This window comes from Denticeps clupeoides, unplaced genomic scaffold, assembly GCF_900700375.1.
Source record: "Denticeps clupeoides unplaced genomic scaffold, fDenClu1.1, whole genome shotgun sequence".
NCBI classification, from domain to species: Eukaryota; Metazoa; Chordata; class Actinopteri; order Clupeiformes; family Denticipitidae; genus Denticeps; species Denticeps clupeoides.
This window is the reverse complement of record NW_021630093.1, coordinates 281,199-306,176: the sequence shown is the minus strand read 5'-3', so window position 1 is coordinate 306,176 and position 24,978 is coordinate 281,199. Positions and strand designations below refer to the sequence as shown.

The following is a 24,978-nucleotide window of genomic DNA, read 5'->3' as shown; positions in this document are numbered from 1 at the left end:
CGAGGCAGGAGCCACCATCACCTGGACAGCTGCTCCGTCTCCAGCTCGGGCTCCCTGGCGCACGGGGACACGGACAGCGCCAAGTTCAGCTCCCCGCGTGGCGACGACGAGAGGGACTTCGCCTTCATGGACGAGGACGAGGACGAGATCAGGGTGTAGGAGGTTCCTGTTACCGGCGTGCTTCATACGCCGGGACACGGCGGGGACGGTGACCTCCATGCTGGATTTTTTTAATCACGACACACTAGAACACAAGAACGTTCCGAACCGGACCTCAAAAAAAGATTCCCGTGAGCACAGGAGCTGTTCTAGACCATGTTCTGCATAGAACCGTTGGGTGAATGGACGCGGCGCCTTGTGGACGCTGTTCGGCATCGTGGTTTTTTTTGTATTTGAAGATGTTCTGCGAGGCAGTGACGTTCTTGAAACCGGTGTAGAATTAATTCGTGGAAGGGTTCCGTATATTCGCCTAGTACTCGCTCATAGTTTAGGATTTATTCTCAGTTGTTCTGTTCTTATACTCGGATGTATTTACTCGCACGTTTGGAAGAACGGTTATATTTTTCAATAAAACCCAAGGTGGTTCCTCATGTACAGCCTCCACGGTTCTGTTTGATGGGGTTCTATGAACGAATAAAACGTACAGAGGTGGCACGTGGGTGCTGATAGATCCCATTAATCATTAGAATGTTCTAGCTGACGCTAGAGATTCTTTTCTCCACTAGATGGCAGCTTTACATACAAAATCCACCAGTGGTTAGAGTGGTGGTACCCATGTTCTAGCAGACCGCCGTCTGGACCCCATACGGTACATTTAATTGACCAGAACACGGAAAGTAATTTAATGCATTTCTACAAAACATTTAACAAAGTTGAGAACGTCTCAGAAGATGCAGCTCACGCTGCTGACCAGAGGAGGATTGGTTCCACCTGCTGAGCCTGGGTTCCTTTTTCATGGACTTGTTCCTTGCCACTGTCGCCTCTGGCCGGGTTCTCCAGCGATCCATATATGATGAAGGACGTTCCACAGGAACCCTAATGTCTCCAAAGCTAAATGAAATGAGGGAGCGGAACCCCTCTAACTCTTCACTGGAGGTTCCTGCTTCATTCTGCAAAATGACGTGTTAGAAGCAGAAACTGCAGTTAAATTTATACGAATGGAGAGAGAGACGTACACACGTAGCGACAATATTAACCGTACAGGCGGATTTTAATGTCCTCTTCAATATGGACACGTAACACGGGACTCTCACATCCTTGGCCAGCTGGTATTACGATCACGGAACGTTACTGTATGTACGTTCTTATTGTTTTTCTGTTGAATTCTCTACTTACGTAGGTTTGGAACCGGCTTCTCACAGAAATAAGCGCCTTGTTCACACTGACTGAAGAACCTCAGGACATTACGAGAACCTGAAGTTAGTCAACATGTCCCATGTTTTATTACGTCTGGTACGTCTGACCTAGAACGCCTGGATGTCGGTGTCTCGGTATCATGCTGTATGATTATTTGAAGTGAAGTGATTGTCACTTGTGATGCACAGCAGCACAGCACACGGTGCACACAGTGAAATTTGTCCTCTGCATTTAACCATCACCCTGAGTGAGCAGTGGGCACCATGACAGGCGCCCGGGGAGCAGTGTGTGGGGACTGTGCTCTGCTCAGGGGCAACTCAGCGGGGTTTGAACCAGCAACCTTCTGATTACGGGGCCACTTCCTTAACCGCTAGGCCACCACTGACCCTCTTCCTGCAGCAGGAACTGCAGCAGAGCTCCTGCGTTCACTGTTTAATGTGGAGTGAGCGATGGAGCATCTCAGAAGGCCTTCATGGCTGTGCTGAACATCCACATGTGCTTTTCTCTGTGATGAGATCTTGTTATCTTGTTCATTTCTGTTCAGTTATTCATCACTTTTCAACTTGCAGGACTTGACTGGCAGAGGGAACAGAATAAAAGAAAATGCTCCATCTGAAAAGCCCGGAACAGTAACGTTCCGCGTATTCACTGCACGTATCTTACAGGAACATTAGAGGAAAAGAGGCTGGAGAGACACTGAAAAGACGAGTTTGACTCTTTCATACTTCAGACTGAGCTCTGGTGTCTCGTCCAAAAGGAGCTAGAACTTCACCTGGAACAGAGACGGTTATTGTTATTAGCTTGTCACCAGGTTTTGGCCACCTTGTCATATCTTGATCTTCTGAGGCACAGAAATCTGTGTGAGTTTTTGCCCTGTCAGAAGTTCCAGAGAAAAGCAGCTTGTGTGAGAATAATGTTTTAGACAATCGAATTTTACATCAAACTTTAAAAAGATTACAATATACATGACAACCAATGTTATAGATAAATTGGATTAGAAAGAAACATTTATTAACTTGATCAAGAACTTAACCTTCAAACACCTAATAGCGGCGCCACATATACTACACAACTACGCACCATTCACTTTACCGTCAAACACCTAATAGCGGCGCCACATATACTACACAACTACGCACCATTCATTTTACCGTCAAACACCTAATAGCGGCGCCACAAATACTACACAACTACACGCCATTCGCTTTACCGTCAAACACCTAATAGCGGCGCCACATATACTGCACAACTACGCACTATTCACTTTACCGTCAAACACCTAATAGCGGCGCCACATATACTACACAACTACGCACCATTCACTTTACCGTCAAACACCTAATAGCGGCGCCACATATACTACACAACTACGCACTATTCACTTTACCGTCAAACACCTAATAGCGGCGCCACATGTATTACACTACTACACAACATTCACTTTACCATCAAACACCTAATAGCGGCGCCACATATACAACACAACTACGCACTATTCACTTTACCGTCAAACACCTAATAGCGGCGCCACATATACTACACAACTACACGCCATTCACTTTACCGTCAAACACCTAATAGCGGCGCCACATATACTACACAACTACGCACTATTCACTTTACCGTCAAACACTTTAAAGCGGCGCCACATATACTACACAACTACACATCAACACGGATCTCGGTAAGTACTTTCCATTTACTCCCATTCACTTTATCGTCTCCTCATGGCGGTGGAAGGTATAGGAACGCCAAAGTTACACCAGGGGAAAATCTCCTGCAAGCCATGGAACTGGCCTGTGGTGACATGGGTGTGTCAAGCCTTGATATGGCATGCCAGGGCATTTTTCACCCCCATTGCCTGGCCAGAGAAAATGGGGCCTGTGATGCAGATGAAGTCCTGAGGTCTGACCCAGGAGGGAGAAATAATGCTGTGGTGGAGTAATGCACTCTTGTATATTTTCATATATATTTCTACTGCTTCATGTCCTGAGCATTGTGTTGTCCTTTTTTTATGTAGTGTTTAGTGACGACTCAGTAGAGTTTTTAATCTAGATGGACTCGAGGCATGATTTGACAGCATAGTTCAGTTTAGAGCACTGAACTGTTTTGGGGTGAAAGTTTGGTTTTGTGTTCACAGTTTAGGGAAACGGAGAGCTGCTTTCCAGGAATGTGTCTTAGCAATCGAGGAAAAACCAGAAATTCAGCGAGCAACATCACTGCACTGCGTCAATGCAGAGTCCGCGTCTGAAGGTCCCACTACGATGTCATTTTCAGAGTAGGTTTACTGCAGCAATGATGAGCAGTTGAGGGAGTTTCATGGATTATAATGCATGTAAAATTGCACAGCTGCATGTGATATTTTACATGAAAGGTACAGGTATAATAAAACATAGCAAACGTCATAAAGTGCAGAACATATATAAACAAATACAGATTTATTTTGTGCAAATGAATGCTAATTTGTCAATGCTAAAAATAAAAATACATTTAAAACGCAAAGTCTTGAATAATGAAACTGATTTTGAATATATGATGATGATCCATGAAACTGATCTAACTGAAATCATCCACGATTTGATTACAATAAAATATCCACAGGAGCAATAAATGAGGGAAAATCATCTTTATTACAAGGCACATTAGAACAGTTTTATGGAGACTGACGTATTTACATTCAAACCGCTCTCAACCACACATCCTCCCTCCAAATGACTGTGTGTCTGTGTTCTAGAGTATTTTATTGGTGTTTGGCAGAAAGCAGAGACAACGTCCTTCTTCACCACATTTTAATATGGTACACTCCCATTAGTGATTTTTCTGGGAACAACATGAAACTCGCCCTTCTTATATTCTTATAAGTGGACATTAATAGCGAGAAGAAGATCGATATAAAAGCTGTGTTTCGGTTTTATTACTGACTATAATATTCAGAAATAAAACTTATTCAGGCAAGAAAAGTTGAAAACGTGAAAAGGACACAGAAAGAAATGAAACATACAACCACCTGTATAAAGTTCTATAAAAATTCCCAGAGAAGGCAATAGATCCACCCGCTACCGAAAAGAAACAAGGCACGTTCCGCGTTCTGCTGCAGAACGTTGGACAGAAACAAAGAGACTGGACTCCAGAACCGGAGCCGCCGGGTTCCTACTGGTACCACGGGGTCTTCCGGACCCAGTGGAGGGTGAATCCGGCATCCGTTCTGATTTTGATGGAGGCCGCCTCCGCCTCCCTCACCGTCTCCTTCACCGACTGCATCAGGTTCTGCGCATTGTGCACCAGCATCTCTGTAGCCTGAGACACACGAAAGACGGTTAGAACCACATGAACAAAGTTTGGTTCTTGACAGCATTGTGCAGAGGAGATTCTCACCTGCTCAGACTCCTCCTCGCTGATGTTGGTGCGGCCCAGCATGGTGGCCTTGACGGTGGAGAGGATCTTCAGCTGCGTGCTGATGGTGGGGATCCGCTCACACACCTGTGGGAACACGGACCGGAACGGAGCGCTAAGAACTCTGGAAGAACATACTAGTCTTGGAACTCGCATTTCTGCTCTACAGAGTAACGGCAGTTGTGTAAACATGGCGGTTTTGTTGAGGATCTACTAAGAACCCTGGGGGAACGTACTAGTGTTAGAACTCAGGGTTCTGTTGTGCTCGAGTAACAGCGATTGTGTAAATATGCCGGTTTTGGTGGGGATCTACTAAGAACCCTGGGGGAACGTACTAGCGTTAGAACTCAGGGTTCTGTTGTGCTCGAGTAACAGCGATTGTGTAAATATGCCGGTTTTGGTGGGGATCTACTAAGAACCCTGGGGGAACGTACTAGCGTTAGAACTCAGGGTTCTGTTGTGCTCGAGTAACGGCGGTTGTGTAAATATGCCGGTTTTGGTGGGGATCTACTAAGAACCCTGGGGGAACATACTAGCGTTAGAACTCATGGTTCTGTTCTGCTCGAGTAACGGCGGTTGTGTAAATATGCCGGTTTTGGTGGGATCTACTAAGAACCCTGGGGGAACGTACTAGCGTTAGAACTCTGGTTTCTGTTGTGCTCGAGTAACGGCGGTTGTGTAAATATGCCGGTTTTGGTGGGGATCTACTAAGAACCCTGGGGAACGTACTAGCGTTAGAACTCTGGTTTCTGTTGTGCTCGAGTAACGGCGGTTGTGTAAATATGCCGGTTTTGGTGGGGATCTACTAAGAACCCTGGGGGAAACGTACTAGCGTTAGAACTCTGGTTTCTGTTGTGCTCGAGTAACGGCGGTTGTGTAAATATGCCGGTTTTGGTGGGGATCTACTAAGAACCCTGGGGGAACGTACTAGTGTTAGAACTCAGGGTTCTGTTGTGCTCGAGTAACAGCGATTGTGTAAATATGCCGGTTTTGGTGGGGATCTACTAAGAACCCTGGGGGAACGTACTAGCGTTAGAACTCTGGTTTCTGTTGTGCTCGAGTAACGGCGGTTGTGTAAATATGCCGGTTTTGGTGGGGATACCGGGGGGAACGGACTAGCGTTAGAACTCAGGGTTCTTTGTGCTCGAGTAAACAGCGATTGTTGTAAATATGCCGTTTTGTTGGGATCTACTAAGAACCCTGGGGGAACGTACTAGCGTTAGAACTCTGGGTTCTGTTGTGCTCGAGTAACGGCGGTTGTGTAAATATGCCGGTTTTGGTGGGGATGTACTAAGAACCCCGGGGGAACGTACTAGTGTTAGAACTCATGGTTCAGTTGTGCTGGAGTAACAGCGGTTGTGTAAATATGCCGGTTTTGTTGAGGATCTACTAAGAACCCTGGGGGAACGTACTAGCGTTAGAACTCAGGGTTCTGTTGTGCTCGAGTAACGGCGGGTTGTGTAAATATGCCGGTTTTGGTGGGGATCTACTAAGAACCCTGGGGGAACGTACTAGCGTTAGAACTCAGGGTTCTGTTGTGCTCGAGTAACAGCGATTGTGTAAATATGCCGGTTTTGGTGGGGATCTACTAAGAACCCTGGGGGAACGTACTAGCGTTAGAACTCAGGGTTCTGTTGTGCTCGAGTAACGGCGGTTGTGTAAATATGCCGGTTTTGGTGGGGATCTACTAAGAACCCTGGGGGAACATACTAGCGTTAGAACTCATGGTTCTGTTCTGCTCGAGTAACGGCGGTTGTGTAAATATGCCGGTTTTGGTGGGGATCTACTAAGAACCCTGGGGGAACGTACTAGCGTTAGAACTCTGGTTTCTGTTGTGCTCGAGTAACGGCGGTTGTGTAAATATGCCGGTTTTGGTGGGGATCTACTAAGAACCCTGGGGGAACGTACTAGCGTTAGAACTCTGGTTTCTGTTGTGCTCGAGTAACGGCGGTTGTGTAAATATGCCGGTTTTGGTGGGGATCTACTAAGAACCCTGGGGGAACGTACTAGTGTTAGAACTCATGGTTCTGTTGTGCTCGAGTAACAGCGGTTGTGTAAATATGCCGGTTTTGGTGGGGATCTACTAAGAACCCTGGGGGAACGTACTAGCGTTAGAACTCAGGGTTCTGTTGTGCTCGAGTAACGGCGGGTTGTGTAAATATGCCGGTTTTGGTGGGGATCTACTAAGAACCCTGGGGGAACGTACTAGCGTTAGAACTCAGGGTTCTGTTGTGCTCGAGTAACGGCGGTTGTGTAAATATGCCGGTTTTGGTGGGGATCTACTAAGAACCCTGGGGGAACGTACTAGCGTTAGAACTCGGGTTCTGTTGTGCTCGAGTAACGGCGTTGTGTAAATATGCCGGTTTTGGTGGGGATCTACTAAGAACCCTGGGGGGAACGTACTAGCGTTAGAACTCTGGTTTCTGTTGTGCTCGAGTAACGGCGGTTGTGTAAATATGCCGGTTTTGGTGGGGATGTACTAAGAACCCCGGGGGAACGTACTAGCTGTTAGAACTCATGGTTCATGTTGTGCTCGAGTAACGGCGGTTGTGTAAATATGCCGGTTTTGGTGGGGATCTACTAAGAACCCTGGGGGGAACGTACTAGCGTTAGAACTCAGGGTTCTGTTGTGCTCGAGTAACGGCGGTTGTGTAAATATGCCGGTTTTGGTGGGGATCTACTAAGAACCCTGGGGGAACGTACTAGCGTTAGAACTCTGGTTTCTGTTGTGCTCGAGTAACGGCGGTTGTGTAAATATGCCGGTTTTGGTGGGGATCTACTAAGAACCCTGGGGGAACGTACTAGTGTTAGAACTCAGGGTTCTGTTGTGCTCGAGTAACAGCGATTGTGTAAATATGCCGGTTTTGGTGGGGATCTACTAAGAACCCTGGGGGAACAGTACTAGCGTTAGAACTCATGGTTCTGTTGTGCTCGAGTAACGGCGGTTGTGTAAATATGCCGGTTTTGGTGGGATGTACTAAGAACCCCGGGGGAACGTACTAGTGTTAGAACTCATGGTTCAGTTGTGCTGGAGTAACAGCGGTTGTGTAAATATGCCGGTTTTGGTGAGGATCTACTAAGAACCCTGGGGGAACGTACTAAGCGTTAGAACTCAGGGTTCTGTTGTGCTCGAGTAACGGCGGTTGTGTAAATATGGCCGGTTTTGGTGGGGATCTACTAAGAACCCTGGGGGAACGTACTAGCGTTAGAACTCTGGTTTTGTGCTCGAGTAACAGCGATTGTGTAAATATGCCGGTTTTGGTGGGATCTACTAAGAACCCTGGGGGAACGTACTAGCGTTAGAACTCATGGTTCTGTTGTGCTCGAGTAACGGCGGTTGTGTAAATATGCCGGTTTTGGTGGGGATCTACTAAGAACCCTGGGGAACATACTAGCGTTAGAACTCATGGTTCTGTTCTGCTCGGTAACGGCGGTTGTGTAAATATGCCGGTTTTTGGTGGGATCTACTAAGAACCCTGGGGGAACGTACTAGCGTTAGAACTCTGGTTTCTGTTGTGCTCGAGTAACGGCGGTTGTGTAAATATGCCCGGTTTTGGTGGGGGATCTACTAAGACCCTGGGGGAACGTACTAGCGTTAGAACTCTGGTTTCTGTTTGTGCTCGAGTAACGGCGGTTGTGTAAATATGCCGGTTTGGTGGGGATCTACTAAGAACCCTGGGGGAACGTACTAGCGTTAGAACTCTGGTTTCTGTTGTGCTCGAGTAACGGCGGTTGTGTAAATATGCCGGTTTTGGTGGGGATCTACTAAGAACCCTGGGGGAACATACTAGTGTTAGAACTCAGGGTTCTGTTGTGCTCGAGTAACAGCGATTGTGAAAATATGCCGGTTTTGGTGGGGATCTACTAAGAACCCTGGGGGAACGTACTAGCGTTAGAACTCTGGTTTCTGTTGTGCTCGAGTAACGGCGGTTGTGTAAATATGCCGGTTTTGGTGGGGATCTACTAAGAACCCCGGGGGAACGTACTAGCGTTAGAAAACAGGTCTCAGTTGTGCTCGAGTAACAGCGGTTGTGTAAATATGCCGGTTTTGTTGAGGATCTACTAAGAACCCTGGGGGAACGTACTAGCGTTAGAACTCTGGTTTCTGTTGTGCTCGAGTAACGGCGGTTGTGTAAATATGCCGGTTTTGGTGGGGATCTACTAAGAACCCCGGGGGAACGTACTAGCGTTAGAAAACAGGTCTCAGTTGTGCTCGAGTAACGGCGGTTGTGTAAATATGCCGGTTTTGGTGGGGATCTACTAAGAACCCTGGGGGAACGTACTAGCGTTAGAACTCTGGTTTCTGTTGTGCTCGAGTAACGGCGGTTGTGTAAATATGCCGGTTTTGGTGGGGATGTACTAAGAACCCCGGGGGAACGTACTAGCGTTAGAACTCTGGTTTCTGCTCTACAGAGTAACAGTGGTTGTGTAAATATGCCGGTTTTGGTGGGGATCTACTAAGAACCCTGGGGGAACGTACTAGCGTTAGAACTCAGGGTTCTGTTGTGCTCGAGTAACGGCGGTTGTGTAAATATGCCGGTTTTGGTGGGGATGTACTAAGAACCCCGGGGGAACGTACTAGCGTTAGAACTCTGGTTTCTGCTCTACAGAGTAACAGTGGTTGTGTAAATATGCCGGTTTGGTGGGGATCTACTAAGAACCCTGGGGGAACGTACTAGCGTTAGAACTCATGGTTCTGTTGTGCTCGAGTAACGGCGGTTGTGTAAATATGCCGGTTTTGTTGAGCATCTACTAAGAACCTCAGGGTTGTGCTCTGCTGGAGTAACGGCGTTTCGCTCGAACCTGGAGCAGGTTGGTCCGGATCCGTTTGTCGGTACACTGTTTGGCCACCTCCTTGGCGAGGCGCGTCACCTCGTCGGACGCCTTGGCGATGTCCTTGGCGCACTGGATGAGCGCCCTCTTGTTGCCGCTGCCGCCGCGGACCAGGCGGGACATCTCGGCCATGAGCAGCGCCATTCGCTTGGCAGCACCGATGATGTCGTTGCCCTGGAAACGGCAGACGAGCAGCATCATACCAGGGGTTCTACTGATTGGCTGGACGTCCAGGTGGAGATGCTTCTCACCTTGCTGGACCACTTGCGCGCCTCGTCGTGAAGCTGCCGCGCCGCCACCATCATGGGCTCGCTCACCATCTCGCCGGCCTTCTGCTCGGGAAACTCCTCGTCCTTCTCCTCTGGCGGTGGGGGTCTCGGTGGGGGCACTTCGCCCTCAGGCAGGGGGGGTTTGGGAGGAGCGGCCTCGTCGTTGATCTGGAACCCGAACGACTCGGTATGGGGAACTCTGACAGCGGACATGAAGCATCACGTGTGGAGGACGGACGTACCTGCAGCTGATCGAGGTCGGGAGGCGGCGGGGGGAAGTCGGGCTCCTGAGGCTGGAACGCCTCCCTCACCTTGGCCACGGCACCTAGGATCCGGTAGCCAGAGTCCAGGAAGCCCTTCTGCAGACCTGAGAAGCAGAGGAGCAGTGAAACTTTCCAGGAGGTCTCCAAGCTCAATACACGATGCTCAGATTATAAGGTGGTCTGGCATGTTTATTCGTTTTGACCATCTGAACACCAGGGCTCTACATGCAGCTCTACATGCAGCTCTACATGCAGCTCTACATGCAGCTCTACATGCAGCTCTACATGCAGCCATAAATGTCCTGGAACAGGTCATCAGGCCGAGATGATCAGCTAAAACATTTTTAATTTATATCTTGTTTAATTTCAGCTCAGTGAAGCACTTTAAGCCCCAACACGTTCTCAGTAAGTTACCTTCCTTGTAGAATTGTGCTTCAAATAAAGAACTTCATGTCAAACAGATTGTTCGTTAATCATCTACAGGTCAATATATTCTATATTATAACGATTTAAAAAGGAGAAAAAATGAACCTGTAAAACGGCTTATTATGTGTGATGCCAAAGAAAATTCGGTGCAAGTTAGTCTTGAGCCCTGGAACCCACAGAACCCATTAGAATGGGAAATGCATGCTAGGGCCTGGAGACAGATCTCCATGACAGGAAGTTGCGTCCAACCTTGGTTCTGGATGTTGCCAGCCACAGCTTTGGCATTGATGACCATTGGCGAGATGGTCTGGCTGAGCTCGTCTGAAGCGGCCTTCACTGTCTCCCTGAACTTTGGGTCCTCCGAGTTCTCCACCTCCCGCTTGGCCACCAGGAGGATCCGATTGGCCCGTCGGGCAATGCTTGTTGCCCCGGCGACCAGCATCTGAGGCTGGTGGTTGGCCATGGCCACTCGGCACTTCTCTAGGTCGTGCTTGATGGCCTCTTCAGAGGCGTCCAGAAGGGACTTGGTGTCAATGGCCTCATCCACCAAACCTGGGGGTCAAAGGTCAGAGTTTAATTTGCTTCATCGCCAGATGATTAAATAGAGTTCATTAGATTAAAGAGAGCAGCTGCATTACCAGTCATCTTCTCCATGTTGTCAATCCACTGGTTCTTCATGGTCTCAAAGTGTTCATACGCTGCCTGGTTCCCAGGGTTCTTCAGCAGAATACGGGCCGCTGAGACCACCTAATGATTACAGACCAATCACGGACCCAATCTCAGGAAACACACACACGGCCACACACACACACACACACACAGCGTGGTACCTGTGGTGTGAGCTCCCTGGCAGACTTCACCGATGCCTGGATACCCTCCACTGTGCTCCTGTTAGCCGTGCCCACAGCCGCCGCCTTCTCTGCCGTGGCCCCCAGCCTGGAGGCGTGGCTCTCAAAGTTGGCGGCCCTCTCTTCAAACACCTTGCAGAAAACGGGAACGTGTGGAAATGTTGAATTTAAATGGAATTCCGATAACAGCATTCCAACGCATTGTGCGTTTTCGCACCTCCTCCCTGTTGGGAGCGTCGCGAGGCGCAGTTGCCGCCACTGCCAACAGTTTAATGGGCGTGGTCGTGTCGCTGAAAATGTCGGACACTTCCTGGGTCATCGCCTCCTGCATCTTCCCCTTCAGATCCTGCAGGAAGTTGAGGAGAAGCTCAGTCACCCGATCGTGAACACAACTTGCATGGAGCCAGTGATGGGCGTGGCTTTCGAACTGAGTCCTTTACTAATGTCTGAGGTTCACATTCGTCCCCAAACCGCCCCACCAGTGGAGGTTCTAGCCCCAAACTCGCTACTCTGTTCCGGATGAGGAGCATGGTTCCCCGTGATCCAACCTACCTTCAGGGCTTCCTGCAGCTGCTGGGCGATGGCGCGGGCCTTGGGCGTGTCCCCTTCCCCGCGGGCGGCCAGTTCAGCCAGTTGCCCCATCAGCTGGTCCACCTGCTCACACTTGCCCATCAGCTCGTGCCTCTGGGGTCCCAGCAGGGCGTTGGCGAGGCGGCGGCCCTCAGCTACCAGGCCCCGGATGGCAGCCTGACCTGCAGACGCGAGCAGGAGGACAGGACAAGTTTAGGATCCGCGTCCCGGAGCGCTCCGCATAGTGAGGAGGAGGCGGAGCCTGCGCCCACCCACGCCGCTGTCGTCCAGGGTGGGGTTGTCGATCCAGTGCTGCGCCTGCTCGATCTTGCCCTCCAGGTGCACGGCGGCTTTGGCCGGTCTGCTGTTGGCCACGGCCTTGTTGGTCTTGGACTGCAGGTTCTGCAGCGCCGTAGCGATCTGCTTGGCCAAGGCGCGGGCCTCGGGCGTGTCGCCCTTCCCCCTGTGGGTGGAGAAGCGTTATTCAAGCCACGCCCTGATACAGGTCACCTGCATCCTCGACGAGAGGCTGAGAACGTACTGCCTCCTGAGCTCGGACAGCTTGGCAGTGAGGGCGGCCGTCTCGCCGATGGAGCGCAAGATGTCCTCCCTCTCCTTGGGGTCTTCACAAAGGTCAGCGATCTTGCGGGCCTCCATCAGCAGGGACTTGATATGCTCCTCCCCCTCCGGATGGGCGTTGGGGTCGGCCAGCCAGTTCTGCAGGGGAGACACCGTTGTGGTGTTTCAACAGACGCGAACGCATCTTCTATAATCGTGACACCACCAAAGGTCGCCACGGAACCCACCTGTGCTGCATCGATCTTCTTGGCGATGGCCTGTTTGGAGTTGGTCATGGCCTCCAGCTTTCGGGCAGCGTTCTCCACTTTCCCAGTCAGGTGGTCCAGACCCTGAGCCACCTGCTGCGCCTTCTGCATGGCAACTGGAGTCGACCCCTGACCTCTGGAGGCAGTGAGAGACACGGTGTTACTACTTCCTGCCTGCATAGACCGTGCAGGTTTTTATCATCATCATCATCTTCGCAGACATGCAGATTATCATGGATCTTCCAGGACTCTAGAGACCTGAAGGTCCATTTTTCCTGCAGAGATTTCAGAAGTAAACAAATCTGCCACAAAAGAACTCATTTACATTTCCAGCATTTACCAGACATCCTTATCCAGAGCGTCTTACAGTCAGTAGTTACAGGGACAGTCCCCCCCTGGAGACACTCAGGGTTAAGTGTCTTGCTCAGGGACACGATGGTAGTAAGTGGGGTTTCATAGGCGAGTGTGTTACCCACCCGTCCAGCGATAAACTCGAGCATAAACAGGAGAGGAGCGGATAAAAAAACGGCCCCTCGGAGGCTCATAAAGCTGAAATGCCGAGAGGAACGCCGTGATTTAACCGTCACCCTCGGTGAGCAGTGGTCACCATGACAGGCGCCCGGGGAGCCTCCCCATCGGGGAATGGAACCCCGGTCTCCCGCGCGACAGGCGGGGCTACTCACCACCGCTGGCCCAGAAGGAGATTCTAAAACCCACTTGGCCATTGTGGAGGGGGCGTGGCCTCTGTACCTGGCTCTCATCTCTGAAACCTGGTCGGTCAGCTGACCCAGGGTCTTGGCCGTCCCCACGATGTCCCGCCGCTCCTTCCCAGCGCACAGTTCGCCCACTTTCCCCGCCTCGTCCAGGATGTGCCTCACGGCCTGCTCTCCAGGGTCCCCTGAGTCACAGAGGCAAGGAGGTCAGAGGTCACAGACGGAACGAAGCTGCCCACCCGTCTGAGACCCAGAGGCCAGAATACCTGCTTGGGCGTTGGGGTCTCTGAGCCAGTTCTTGGCCTGAGCCATTTTAGAGTCGATCAGCGCCAACGCCCTCTTCATGGCTTCTGTATCCTGGGGTGAAAGGTCACAGGGCAAAGGGATGCATGTTAAAAAAAACACACATATACATATACACACACACAGAACGAATGCAGATTAAAGTAAGGAATCAATAAAACAGACAAACAGCAAACCACTAAATATGTACTATCTGTGTGTCATTATGTACATGTATAGGTGTGTGTGTGTGTGTATGTACGTACAGGTGTGTGTGTATATACATATAGGTGTGTGTGTGTGTGTGTATATATATATTGTGACGTCCCGTGGCAGAGTATGTGTATGTTCTGTTTGTGTGTGTGTGTCTCTCTCTGTAAAGTTGCAGGGTGGCTCCTCATCAGCCCATGATTGGACTCCTCCCCCTTCCTGTCATGATTGGTGGGCTGTAATAGGGAAGAGGACTTAAAATGGCGTCTGCTTTGGGACAAAAAGAAGAGGGTGTTGGTGTGAAGCGAGAAGGAAGTGGTGTGAAGTGAAGGATTGTGACAAGAGAACAAGAATAACTTTGAATCGTAACTCAACTGACCAGAACTGTTTTGTGTGTGTTTTGTTGTTTTCGGAGTTTCTGCTCCTTTGTCCCATTTGCTATGTCACTGACCCTAGACCAGGGACGTAACAATATGTATAGGTGTGTGTGTGTGTGTGTGTGTGTGTGTGTGTGTGTGTGTGTGTGTGAGAGAGAGAGAGACTGACTGACTCATTGGCCTGCCGGGTGGGCGGAGCTTGAAGTGATAAGGAGGCGGTTTTTCCTTTTTAGGTCACTTGCCTCGTCTCACCACTACAAACACCAGTCAGTCGTCACCGCTAATCACTCCTGAAGAAGGAGCTGTGTGTTCGCCTCTCGAAACCGCGGAGGGTACCATAACGCCGCAAGGACCACTCACACCCGAAATAAAGCGCGATTCACACCCACAGGACGTGCAGAGAACGTGGGGGAACAACTACAGAAGATCTTCAGTCAAAGGTCTGAAAGACACCACGCTGCTGAGACCAAGAGTAAGAAGTGCAGCAAGGAATTATGGGATTGGACCAGACACAGCGAGGGGGGGTTCACGTCGGGAGAGGAGCAGACAATTCAGGTTTCAGACCAACACTCACATCAAAACACATCCACGTGGTGACGGAGGTGTGTGTGTGTGTGTGTGTGTGTGAGAGAGAGAGAGAGAGGGAGAGAGAGAGAGAGAGGCAGGCCGGGGTAAAACAGTACAAGGAAAAAACTGGACAAACTGCATTAAGGAGCAGAAACATTCCTGCACCGGTTCTAAATCCAGCAGGAACACACACACACACACACACACACAGCAGTGGTTCCTGCGATCAGCTGACAGAACCTGGTAACACGCATAAAACACTGCAGAACACACACACACACACAGTCAGAATTCCCACAACAGGCAGACATGCTCCAGGTGGGCTTACCTTCTACAGGGGAGGAAAGAAGAGAATGGAAAAAGGGAGGGAAAAAAAACAAAAGAAGACATGAAGTAAGAAGATGTAGGAACAGTGCAGGGCGTGGCCCATCAGGATTCGGCAGGAGGGGACGCGAGAAACCCAGAGGCATGGTGGGAAGAACTAAAAAGGATGAAATTTGGGCGGGAACATCTGGAGCCGCTGTGGAGCGGAGGTTACCCATGATGCCTTGAGGCGAGACAGCAGACGTACCTTGTTGGCCCAGGCGTCCTCGTCCCACGACGTGAGCTGCAGAACACGGATGATCTCGTTGATCTCGGTGCACATCTTCTCCATGGTGAAGTTGCGGTTCTTCAGCGCCTCCTCCACGCCCGGGCTGCATGACGTCTTGGTCGTAACAAAAATTTTGATCCCTACAATCAGCCAATCACAGATCAATAATCAGCTGCCATTCAAATATTTTCAGCAAAAATGTGTGTGTGTATGCGTGCGTGTGTGTATGTGAGTATGTTGTGTATGCTGTATGTGAGTGTGTGTGTGTGTATGTGAGTGTGTATATTGTTTATGTATGTTTGCATATGTTGTATGTGAGTGTGTGTTTGTGTGTTGTATATATTTTAGTGAGTGTGTGTGTGTGTGTATGCTTTATGTGAGTGAGTGTATATTATTTGTGTGTGTATGTATTTAAGTGTGTGTGTGTTGTATCTGAATGTGTGTTTATGTGTGTTGTATGTATTTTAGTGTGTGTGTGTATTTTGTATGTATATGTGTGTAAAGTTTACAACAATAAGACAGGATGATGTGTGTGTGTGTGTGTGTGTGTGTGTGTAAGACCAGGTTTGTCCTCCGTACCTGAGATGAGGACGGGTAGAAGCTCTTTGACGGTGTTCATGGACGTGACCAGCATGACACGATGCTCCTGGTGCGTCAACTCCTGCTGTCGCTCGTCAATCATCTTCGCCATCTTAGTCATCCCTGAAGTAACAACCAGCGATCAACAACCCCACACATACACACACACACACACACAAACTAATACACACCCCACGCAAAACCAAACATACCACACAACACACTAATACACACCCCACAGCCACACACACACACACACACACACACACTAATACACACCACACAGCCACACACACACACACACTCCACACAGACGTACACAAACATACATACAGTGGTGGCCAAAGGTTTGGAGAAAGACACACATACTTCTTCATAACATTCTGGAGTTATATACAAATTACTAAAATAAAAACTTTGTAGAAACTTGGCCATGACGATGCGTTCCACACATACACCCCACAAATAAAACACACACACACACACACACACACACAATAACCCACAGCTGTGAACAGAACCCACCGGGTCCCAGATTCTTGGTGTAGGTGATCAGGTCCTCCATGGATTCCACCACCTCGGCCACCGACAGGTACTCCAGGATTCCTTTACACACGCGGATAATCTTACGGACCTGGACAGATGGAAAATGAATGACGTCACGGTTCCAGATCTGCTCCGACATCCCTTATTACTTTACTTCTGTTCATGTCACCTCGGCCTCGTCGAAGGTCAGCAGGAGGTCGGAGGTTCCCGACAGGATCCCTCTGGAGCCATCAATGAGGTAATCTCTGGCCGGTACGGAATACGGGTCAGCCTTCAGCATGGAGGCGGCCTGGACCAGCTTGGTACAGGCGTTCTCCACCCTGGAACCAGAGCAGAAGGGGGGCTTTATCTGAAACCTTATCAGAAACCTTCCACACCTTCAACCAGACACCTGGAACTCAAACTGGTGCTAACAGGAACAGAGGTTGGAACTAGAGGTCAGGACCTCAGTAAAAGGAGGTTTTATAACTAAAGCTACAGGTTATGGACTGAACCAAAAACTCCTCCTGGAACATCTAGATCGTGTTTCTATGCCCAGACGAAGCCAAATGTATTCTTAGCGAAGACATCAAACCATCCACTGCTGAAGAACAAAGACACATTACAACATGCAGGCGCTGCGAGATGAAGGCGAAAGGTTGAGCGTTTCTGCCTGCGGCTGCACGGTTTCCACGGTGACGGTGTTTATAGCAGGAAATAAATAAAGGAATAAAAGTAGGCGTGGCCCCATGCATCATTCCCAGACCTCCCCCCCAAATCCGCACATCAGGTTACATCGTGCGGGACAACCGCCATGTCGGCGCCGCCCTTCAGCCCGGCGGGGCGGGGCGGGGCGAGGACAGGGACGCCGGTGCTAAATTTAGAACAGGAGGCACATTCTTCACTGGTCACAGGAGGGCATTGTCAGGCCGCCGCGGCCCCGCCCACTGCGACACTGCATCATAAACGCTGAACGACTGATTCACTATAAAAAAAAATACGCCATTTTTTTTAAAAAAAGTGCTCGACTACGTCTGGAAAATTATTAATGACGTGACGGAGGTTCACTTGTTTAAGAACGTATGCAGATCTGGGATCAGCCAGAGTCGTAATCATATCACGGCCGGTTCTAAATGGTCTTCTGGGAAGTGCGGTGACGGCAACAGGACGGAACAGATGCAGACTGCAGAACAGTGGAACTTAGAGTAAAAGAGCAGGAGAAGAACCCTCTGAATGAGGAACTGTTCTCACTTGATGAACGCCGGCGGCATGTCTCTCTTCAGAATCGGGTCCTCAGTCGTCTGGACAGTGTCCTTCCCCACCTAAAAACCCAAACATCCACAGCATTAGAAAGCGGCGGGGCCTGGAGATGTGTACTGGCACAGGAAGCTGCTTCCATCATGGGATGTCAGAAGCTGTTAATTGGGTCTGGAGGACGGCCAATCAGGCAGGAGTTCTGTCCCATCTCTCTCTCTCTCTCTCTCTCACACACACACACACACACACACACACAATGGACGTAAAAACTTTCTGAAGTTCAGAAAAGCACGACTTCCATATCAGGCTAAAAACAGAGCTGGGCTCTGATTGGCTGGTGGTTTGACAGGACATTCCAGCAGTTAGTGGTGAAACGCAAGTGAAGGCCAAAAACGGCGCCATGCCCACGGGAGTCAGGAGACAATTTTTTCTCCGCAAACGGCAGAAGCAAGTTCAAACGCAACTGATCTGTAGCTCCGCCCAGTTCGCACCAGCTGGAAAAGCGGGAAGTCCGACCTGAACCGGTCACATGACCAGGTCACCAGTGGAATAACAGCTTTTTAGAACTGCGACAGGAAGTAGTTTTGAGGTGACCGGGTCCGTTCTGGTGAAAAGCAGCTAATTTTGTGGAGGAGACGTCAGACGTTCTCCAGCTGGACGCGGTCTGTGGTCAGATGGAGACGGGCGCCCTGGAGAACTGATAAAGTTCCCGCTGGTGGCGGCGCACAGTCGCCTCTTTGTCAGGGGCCGTGAAAGAGACTCTCAGAGGCTGAAGGGTCCAGACAGAGGCGTCTCTAAGCACCAGGATAACAACGTTAGAACCAAATTCACACATCTGAGGAGTCCAATCACAACCGGTTTAAAGCACACAGAACAACGAACTGTAGAACGTTCACCGGAGGACATTTAGCAGACTCCTCGTTTCATATTCAGAGACAACATAAGACAGACGAAAACCACATGACTCTGCAGAGGACAAAGATCAGATACACGTCAGAACCAATCAACACACGCAGCTCTGCAAGACCCGCATCTCAAGAGAGAACCGTTCTGCGGGGAGTCCATGATGAACAGCAGAACGCTGGCAGCCAGGTGACAGGAAGTCGCTACTTTTCTTCCCAGTCCCTTCATAAATGAGCGTCCCTAATCGAGAGACAGGCCGCGTGGAACCTATTATGGTCAGGGGACATTTTCACACACAAAGGCACCGCAGCTCCACATGTGGCTGGTGAGGAACATCAAAGCTCATAGAGAGTCGATGTGAAGAAGAAAAAAGACAAAAAGAGACTACAACGTATGGACTAGAGTGCTACAAGCGAGCGCTTGTCCACAACTAGTGCTGCACGATTAATCTAATCGTAATCGCGATGTCAGTCTGTGCGATTACATGAACGCAAAAAGCTGTGATTTAAATGATTAGTACATGGATTGGATCGGCAACATATCACTCATTCTCTCAAAGTTTGCAAGCTGACTGAAGTCTCACTTCTGAAGTCTCGCTTCAGTCGGATGTGACGTATTTGGTCACATGACTTTCGATTCGGCGACATATGGGTAGACGCGGCATGACGAACTGCATCGTACGTCAACGTCGCCGCCATATTGCGATGGCTCTGCTGTGGAGTGAAGTATATACATGTCTATGGAGAGAAGTGCATAAAAATGCCTCACTCTTGTGCTGCCTGGGGCTGTACAAACCGCTGTACGCTCCAAACCAGATCCCGGGGATTACATTTCATAGGCAAGGCTGGACAATGGTTTTGAATATATTTGGCCATTATAAGTCTTAACCTTAGCTAAACTAGGCTAAGCTAGAGAAGCTAAGCATTCCTGTGTTCAAGTCAGCCTCCAAACAACGTTTTGGCTAAACGTAGGCATTAACTATTTAGACTGTTCTTAGCTGTTTAGTTTTTCTCAAACTTTGAAGGTTTCCTAAAGAAATTCACCTCAGTTTACAAATCTTAACCTTAGCTAAGCTAGCAAAGCTATGCATCCTTGTGTTCAAGTCAGCCTCCAAACAACGTTTTGGTTAAACGTAAGAACTATAATACGGGATTTTATAATGGCCAAATATAATCAAAACAGTTGTTTAGCCTTACCAGGGTTTGTCGTTCGACAGTAATGTAAAGAGTTTTTTGTGATTATTTAATTTTGTAGAATATTGTATTTTGAAAGCACTGGGCATTTCAGGTTGTTATAAGTAGTTTGTATGTTTCACTTTGAAATTAAACATTTCACTATTAGCATGCAACTTTTCATTGAAGTGTCCTTTATCATATTGCAATCGCATATCGCAATATTGATCTCAATAATCGCAATATGTCTTTTTCCCCAAATCGTGCAGCTCTATCCACAACCATCCTCTGCTACTTTCCTCCAGGGTTAAGTAAGCAGCCCCGTAATCAGAAAGTTGCAGGTTCGAATCCCAATCCTGAAGTGCCACTGAGGTGCCACTGAGCAAAGTACCGTCCCCACACACTGCTCCCCGGGCGCCTGTTATGGTGCCCACTGCTCACTCAGGGTGATGGGTTAATGCAGAGGATACGTTTCACTGTGTGCACCGTGTGCTGTGCTGCTGTGTATAACAATGACAATCACGTCACTTTCACGAGCTCGCCACAAGCTCATAGAGAGTCAATGTGAAGAAAAGAAACGTAAAACAGAGATTACAATGTAAGGACGCGAGCACTTGTCCATGAGCTGGTCTAGAACGCGAGCGCTTGTCCACGAGCTGGTCTAGAACGCGAGCGCTTGTCTGGGAGCTCGCCTACAACGTGAGCGCTTGTCCCCGAGCTGGCCTACAACGTGAGCGCTCGTCCTCGAGCTGGCCTACAACGCGAGCACTGGTCCCCGAGCTGGCCTACAACGCGAGCGCTCGTCCTCGAGCTGGTCTAGAACGCGACCGCTCGTCCCCGAGCTGGCCTACAACGCGAGCGCTCGTCCCCGAGCTGGCCTACAACGCGAGCGCTCGTCCCCGAGCTGGCCTACAACGCGAGCGCTCGTCCCCGAGCTGGTCTACAACGCGAGCGCTCGTCCCCGAGCTGGTCTACAACGCGAGCGCTCGTCCCCGAGCTGGTCTACAACGCGAGCGCTCGTCCCCGAGCTGGTCTACAACGCGAGCGCTCGTCCCCGAGCTTGGTCTACAACGCGAGCGCTCGTCCCCGAGCTGGTCTACAACGCGAGCGCTCGTCCCCGAGCTGGTCCTACAACGCGAGCGCTCGTCCCCGAGCTGGTCTACAACGCGAGCGCTCGTCCCCGAGCTGGTCTACAACGCGAGCGCTCGTCCCCGAGCTGGTCTACAACGCGAGCGCTCGGTCCCCCGAGCTGGTCTACAACGCGAGCGCTCGTCCCCGAGCTGGTCTACAACGCGAGCGCTCGTCCCCGAGCTGGCCTACAACGCGAGCGCTCGTCCCCGAGCTGGCCTACAACGCGAGCGCTCGTCCCCGAGCTGGTCTACAACGCGAGCGCTCGTCCCCGAGCTGGCCTACAACGCGAGCGCTCGTCCCCGAGCTGGCCTACAACGCGAGCGCTCGTCCTCGAACTGGTCTAGAACGCGAGCGCTCGTCCTCGAGCTGGCCTACAACGCGAGCGCTCGTCCTCGAACTGGTCTAGAACGCGAGCGCTCGTCCTCGAGCTGGCCTACAACGCGAGCGCTCGTCCACGAGCTGGCCTACAACGCGAGCGCTCGTCCTCGAGCTGGTCTAGAACGCGAGCGCTCGTCCCCGAGCTCGCCTAGAATGCGAGTGCTTCTCTACAATTGTAGCTCCTGTAGAACGCGTGTTCTCAGTGGCATGATCTTATTGGATCAGACAGGGAACTGTGATCTAGTGGACAACTTGATGTTCTGTGTTGTTACGGTCGAGCCTCCTGACAGATGCTCCCTCTGGGAATTCTTCACATTCCACAAAGCTATTCTCAGCAGAGCAGCCCGGGGTTAGAACCTTAGTTCCCTTTGGGCGCCGTAAAGTGCTTTCACCAAGGAAACGGCTGCTGAACAACGTGAATGAAGGAGGAGGTCTGGAACAGGAGGTCTGGAACCAGGATTAATCCCGTACTAAACTGCTGGTTAGGGTGGTCGAATGCTGTTATTTTCATTTCATGCAGATAGAACATGCTGCAAGAACAGTAAGAACCATGGTCTTCTACAGAAAGCAACTTCACACCTTCTTACAATTCAGTAAAATAACACATTCTATGGAAAGAACGATGAAGATGGAACTGAATGACACTGGGGTGGGCGAGGTTATTAAACAATACTGCAGCCGTGCATTGGGGGCGTCACTAAAGCCTCAGATGCTGAAGGTCCTCGTGGGCGATGAATAGGCCTGTTGCAATAAACAATAAATCCATCAATTGCACGATAATTAAAACGAGGGTGAACCTTTTTGCGGGCGCAATAATCATCATGTACGTGCTTGTTTGATTTTCTTTGTGTCTCCCTCCCACATGGGAAAATCGACTCTTTTCAGCGAAACGGAAAACAACGTGTTCTGGCCACAATCCTTAATGTTCAGGCAGCTCGGAAACCCGGACAATTCTATAAACATTAATAAAACGTCTCTTGAACCGCAGCGAGCTCCCATCATTTACTTCAGAGGCGTGAAGTTAGGCTACTTGCCAGCTACGTGGTCTCGTACCGCAGCGTGTTTCAAGGCAGAGAAAATGCTAACAATTAGCTGCGATTGGGAAAAACAGAGATGGAATTGCTAAAAAATTAAAACGAACCCGCCGGTTCTTCAGAGTCTCGTGTGACGGAACAAAAAAAAAAAATAAAAATGTTTGTGCAAATTTTTACATCCAATCAGCGAGCAACTGCAACACTTCACACGTTTGGAAGCCATGACGGTCGGTGGAAATAATGTTTTATGGGAGGGTTGGGAAAAAGCATGAGAAATGGGAGGTGACCTTTCCCTTTATGACGTCATAAGGGGACAAATTCCAGATCCGACTGTCTGTGCCGCCGCTCTCTGAACGGTGAAGCAGAACGACCAAAACACTCTTTACACCGACCGCCATTTCTAGCCACTAACAGGCTCGGGGACTCATATTAATGTTTAAGTGTATTAATCATCTCACAAAGTCACATTTTCAGAGGACCATTGATATGTCATTATTTAACGAAATGGTCTCACAAAGACAATATTATTATTTATAGAGTGGTAGTAACTTAGCGGGTAACACACTCGCCTATCCAGAAGACCACAAAGTCCCGGGTTCAAATCCCACTTACTACCATCGTGTCCCTGAGCAAGACCCAGGGGGGGACTGTCCCTGTCACTACTGACTGTACTGGATAAAGGGCGTCTGGTAAATGGCAGAAATGTGCTATCATGACAGGCCTTGCGATGAAGCGCCATAAAGAAGGCGTGGCCGGAGTACGCCCAGAAGCGGCCAGTTAATCTGAAGGGAAGAGCAGCAGGAAGAGGCGTTCTCGACAGGAAACAGGGAACTGGTGTTTACAGATGAAATCAGGGGGGGGGACGAGACCGCGTCCTCGTATGCAGTCTCCAGAGTGACAAGGCGGCGTCTCGAATCTCTTGTGAAATGCGTGGAGTTATGAAACTGAAAAAAAGCCACTTCAAAGTGTAAAAGAGGAAGGCGCGGCTGCGTTCGTGCTTCATCCACGCATGTTTTATTCGTACACACCCCGAAACTGCCCCCCACCAGGAGTTCACCCCCCCTCCACAATAACGTCTAAATTTAACTATGGACAACTGCAGAGGACATCAGCTGAAACCCACCAAACGTGTTCACCACAACCACAGGAAATGTGGTTCCCTTCCAAATAACCGATTTCACACACACACACACAGACACACACATATTAAAACGGACCAACAACGGGCCTCTGAAGCACAGCGAGATCACCCAGAGGTTAAAGGGTCATGATGGGTGGAGATCGCGTCGTGAGGAACAAGGCAGAACGGAACTTTGCGGGAACTTGGCGGTTCTTACCCGAACGAGGTTGCTGACGGCCGCCTGCACCGCCGCCACCGGGGCCGTGAGGTCCGGGATGGCCTTCCCGTCCACCTCGCCCTCCTCATGCATGATGACCAGGTGGGAGATCTGCTGGGCCACCGGCTCCAGGATACTTTCTATGGTCTTCGTGTGGAAAACAGGCATGGTGGGAACTTGTCGCGGCGTCCCGGGGAGAGAAAGAAACCACACGGCCAATGCGCTCGACGCGTCTCCTGCGACTTCCCGTCACTTTCCCCGTCCTGCTGCCATCACGGCTGCCCCGCCGGGGGCGGGGCCTGCGGATCAATGAGGCCGCCCGGCCCCGCCCCCCACCGGCCAATGGGAGCCGCGCGGCGCGCGTCCGCGACTCGCCGATTGGCGGAGCGGCCCGTCGCTCTCCCCGCCGCAGGCCCCGCCCCCCGGCGCAGCCGAGTTCGCTCGAGACGCGAGTTCTTCCCCGATGACGCAATTCGCTCTCATGCCCAAAAAAGGGAAACGGGAGCCGCGGCGAATTCCAGCCGATACGGCCGACTTCCAGGAGGGAGCCGGGCCGCCACGGGCATGCGCAGTCCAGTCCAGTCCACACGGCGCTCCGGCAACATAATCAGACACGGAAATGACAATATGTCACAGCTGCTGGCAGCCAGACACGGGCCCATTCCCAAATAAGGAAGAGCCCTAAAGCAGGCAAAATCCACACTTCCCGGTGCTCATACAGAGATGATCTCAGCCCCTACTGCAGTTTCGGTTCCTCCACTGTCACACTCATCTGGCTGCCAGAAGACTTTACAACTTTGCCAGGGCAGCTGCATGGTTCTTCGTGGTTCTAATGCAGATGAGTGCAATGCTCATTAGTACATAAAATGGCTCGGACCTTGTGTGGGCCGAGTTCACATGCTCTCCCAGTGTTGGTGCGGTTTCCTCCAGGTCCTCCAGTTTCCGCCCACTGTCCAAAGGCAGGTATGCTAGGAGTAGCCGAGTGACGTTGACCCGAGTTACCTTGACCCGAGTTACGTTGACCTTTGTTACATTGAGCTTCGTTACGTTTACTTGAGTAACGTTTAATTGAGTAACGTTTAATTGAGTAACGTTTAATTGAGTTACATTGACCTTTGTTACGTTGACCCGAGTTACGT

The 24,978-nt window shown here is 50.2% G+C and overlaps 2 protein-coding genes across 3 annotated transcripts in view; one reads left to right on the top strand and one right to left on the bottom strand.

The window, feature by feature from the left end:
- Positions 1 to 592, top strand: part of cdc42ep4b (CDC42 effector protein (Rho GTPase binding) 4b) — a 9,439-nt gene extending 8,847 nt beyond the window's left edge. Inside the window, 1 exon segment of the mRNA XM_028968829.1 lies at positions 1 to 592. This exon segment is cut by the window's left edge and continues 557 nt beyond it. Coding sequence (XP_028824662.1) covers positions 1 to 159 — 159 coding nt within the window. The 3' untranslated portion in view covers positions 160 to 592.
- A 3,375-nt stretch (positions 593 to 3,967) lies between these two features.
- Positions 3,968 to 24,133, bottom strand: vclb (vinculin b). Of its 2 annotated transcripts, XM_028968825.1 has the most exons (22): positions 23,840 to 24,133; positions 17,879 to 17,949; positions 16,818 to 16,968; positions 16,628 to 16,736; positions 16,103 to 16,225; positions 15,503 to 15,663; positions 15,260 to 15,262; positions 13,762 to 13,852; positions 13,533 to 13,680; positions 12,765 to 12,918; positions 12,500 to 12,675; positions 12,231 to 12,421; positions 11,941 to 12,140; positions 11,606 to 11,734; positions 11,371 to 11,520; positions 11,179 to 11,287; positions 10,790 to 11,092; positions 10,094 to 10,218; positions 9,834 to 10,019; positions 9,553 to 9,756; positions 4,732 to 4,836; positions 3,968 to 4,653 (listed from the first exon to the last, which is right to left on the bottom strand). In XM_028968825.1, the coding sequence occupies exons 1-22, from the start codon at positions 24,005 to 24,007 to the stop codon at positions 4,507 to 4,509; spliced, it is 3,204 nt and encodes a 1,067-aa protein (XP_028824658.1). In that variant the 5' UTR covers positions 24,008 to 24,133; the 3' UTR covers positions 3,968 to 4,506. The 2 variants fall into 2 exon arrangements, with proteins under 2 accessions (XP_028824658.1, XP_028824659.1); XM_028968826.1 differs by lacking the exon at positions 15,260 to 15,262.
- Between the last annotated feature and the right edge of the window lie 845 nt (positions 24,134 to 24,978).

Coding starts and splice junctions, on each gene's coding strand:
- vclb (XM_028968825.1), bottom strand. CDS start 24,007: ATGCCTGTTTTCCACACGAAGACCATAGAAAGTATCCTGGAGCCGGTG. Junction 11,735..11,940: donor AGCTGCAGGAAGCCCTGAAG/GTAGGTTGGATC, acceptor AACTTCCTGCAG/GATCTGAAGGGGAAGATGCA. Junction 11,521..11,605: donor ACGCTCCCAACAGGGAGGAG/GTGCGAAAACGC, acceptor GTTTTCTGCAAG/GTGTTTGAAGAGAGGGCCGC.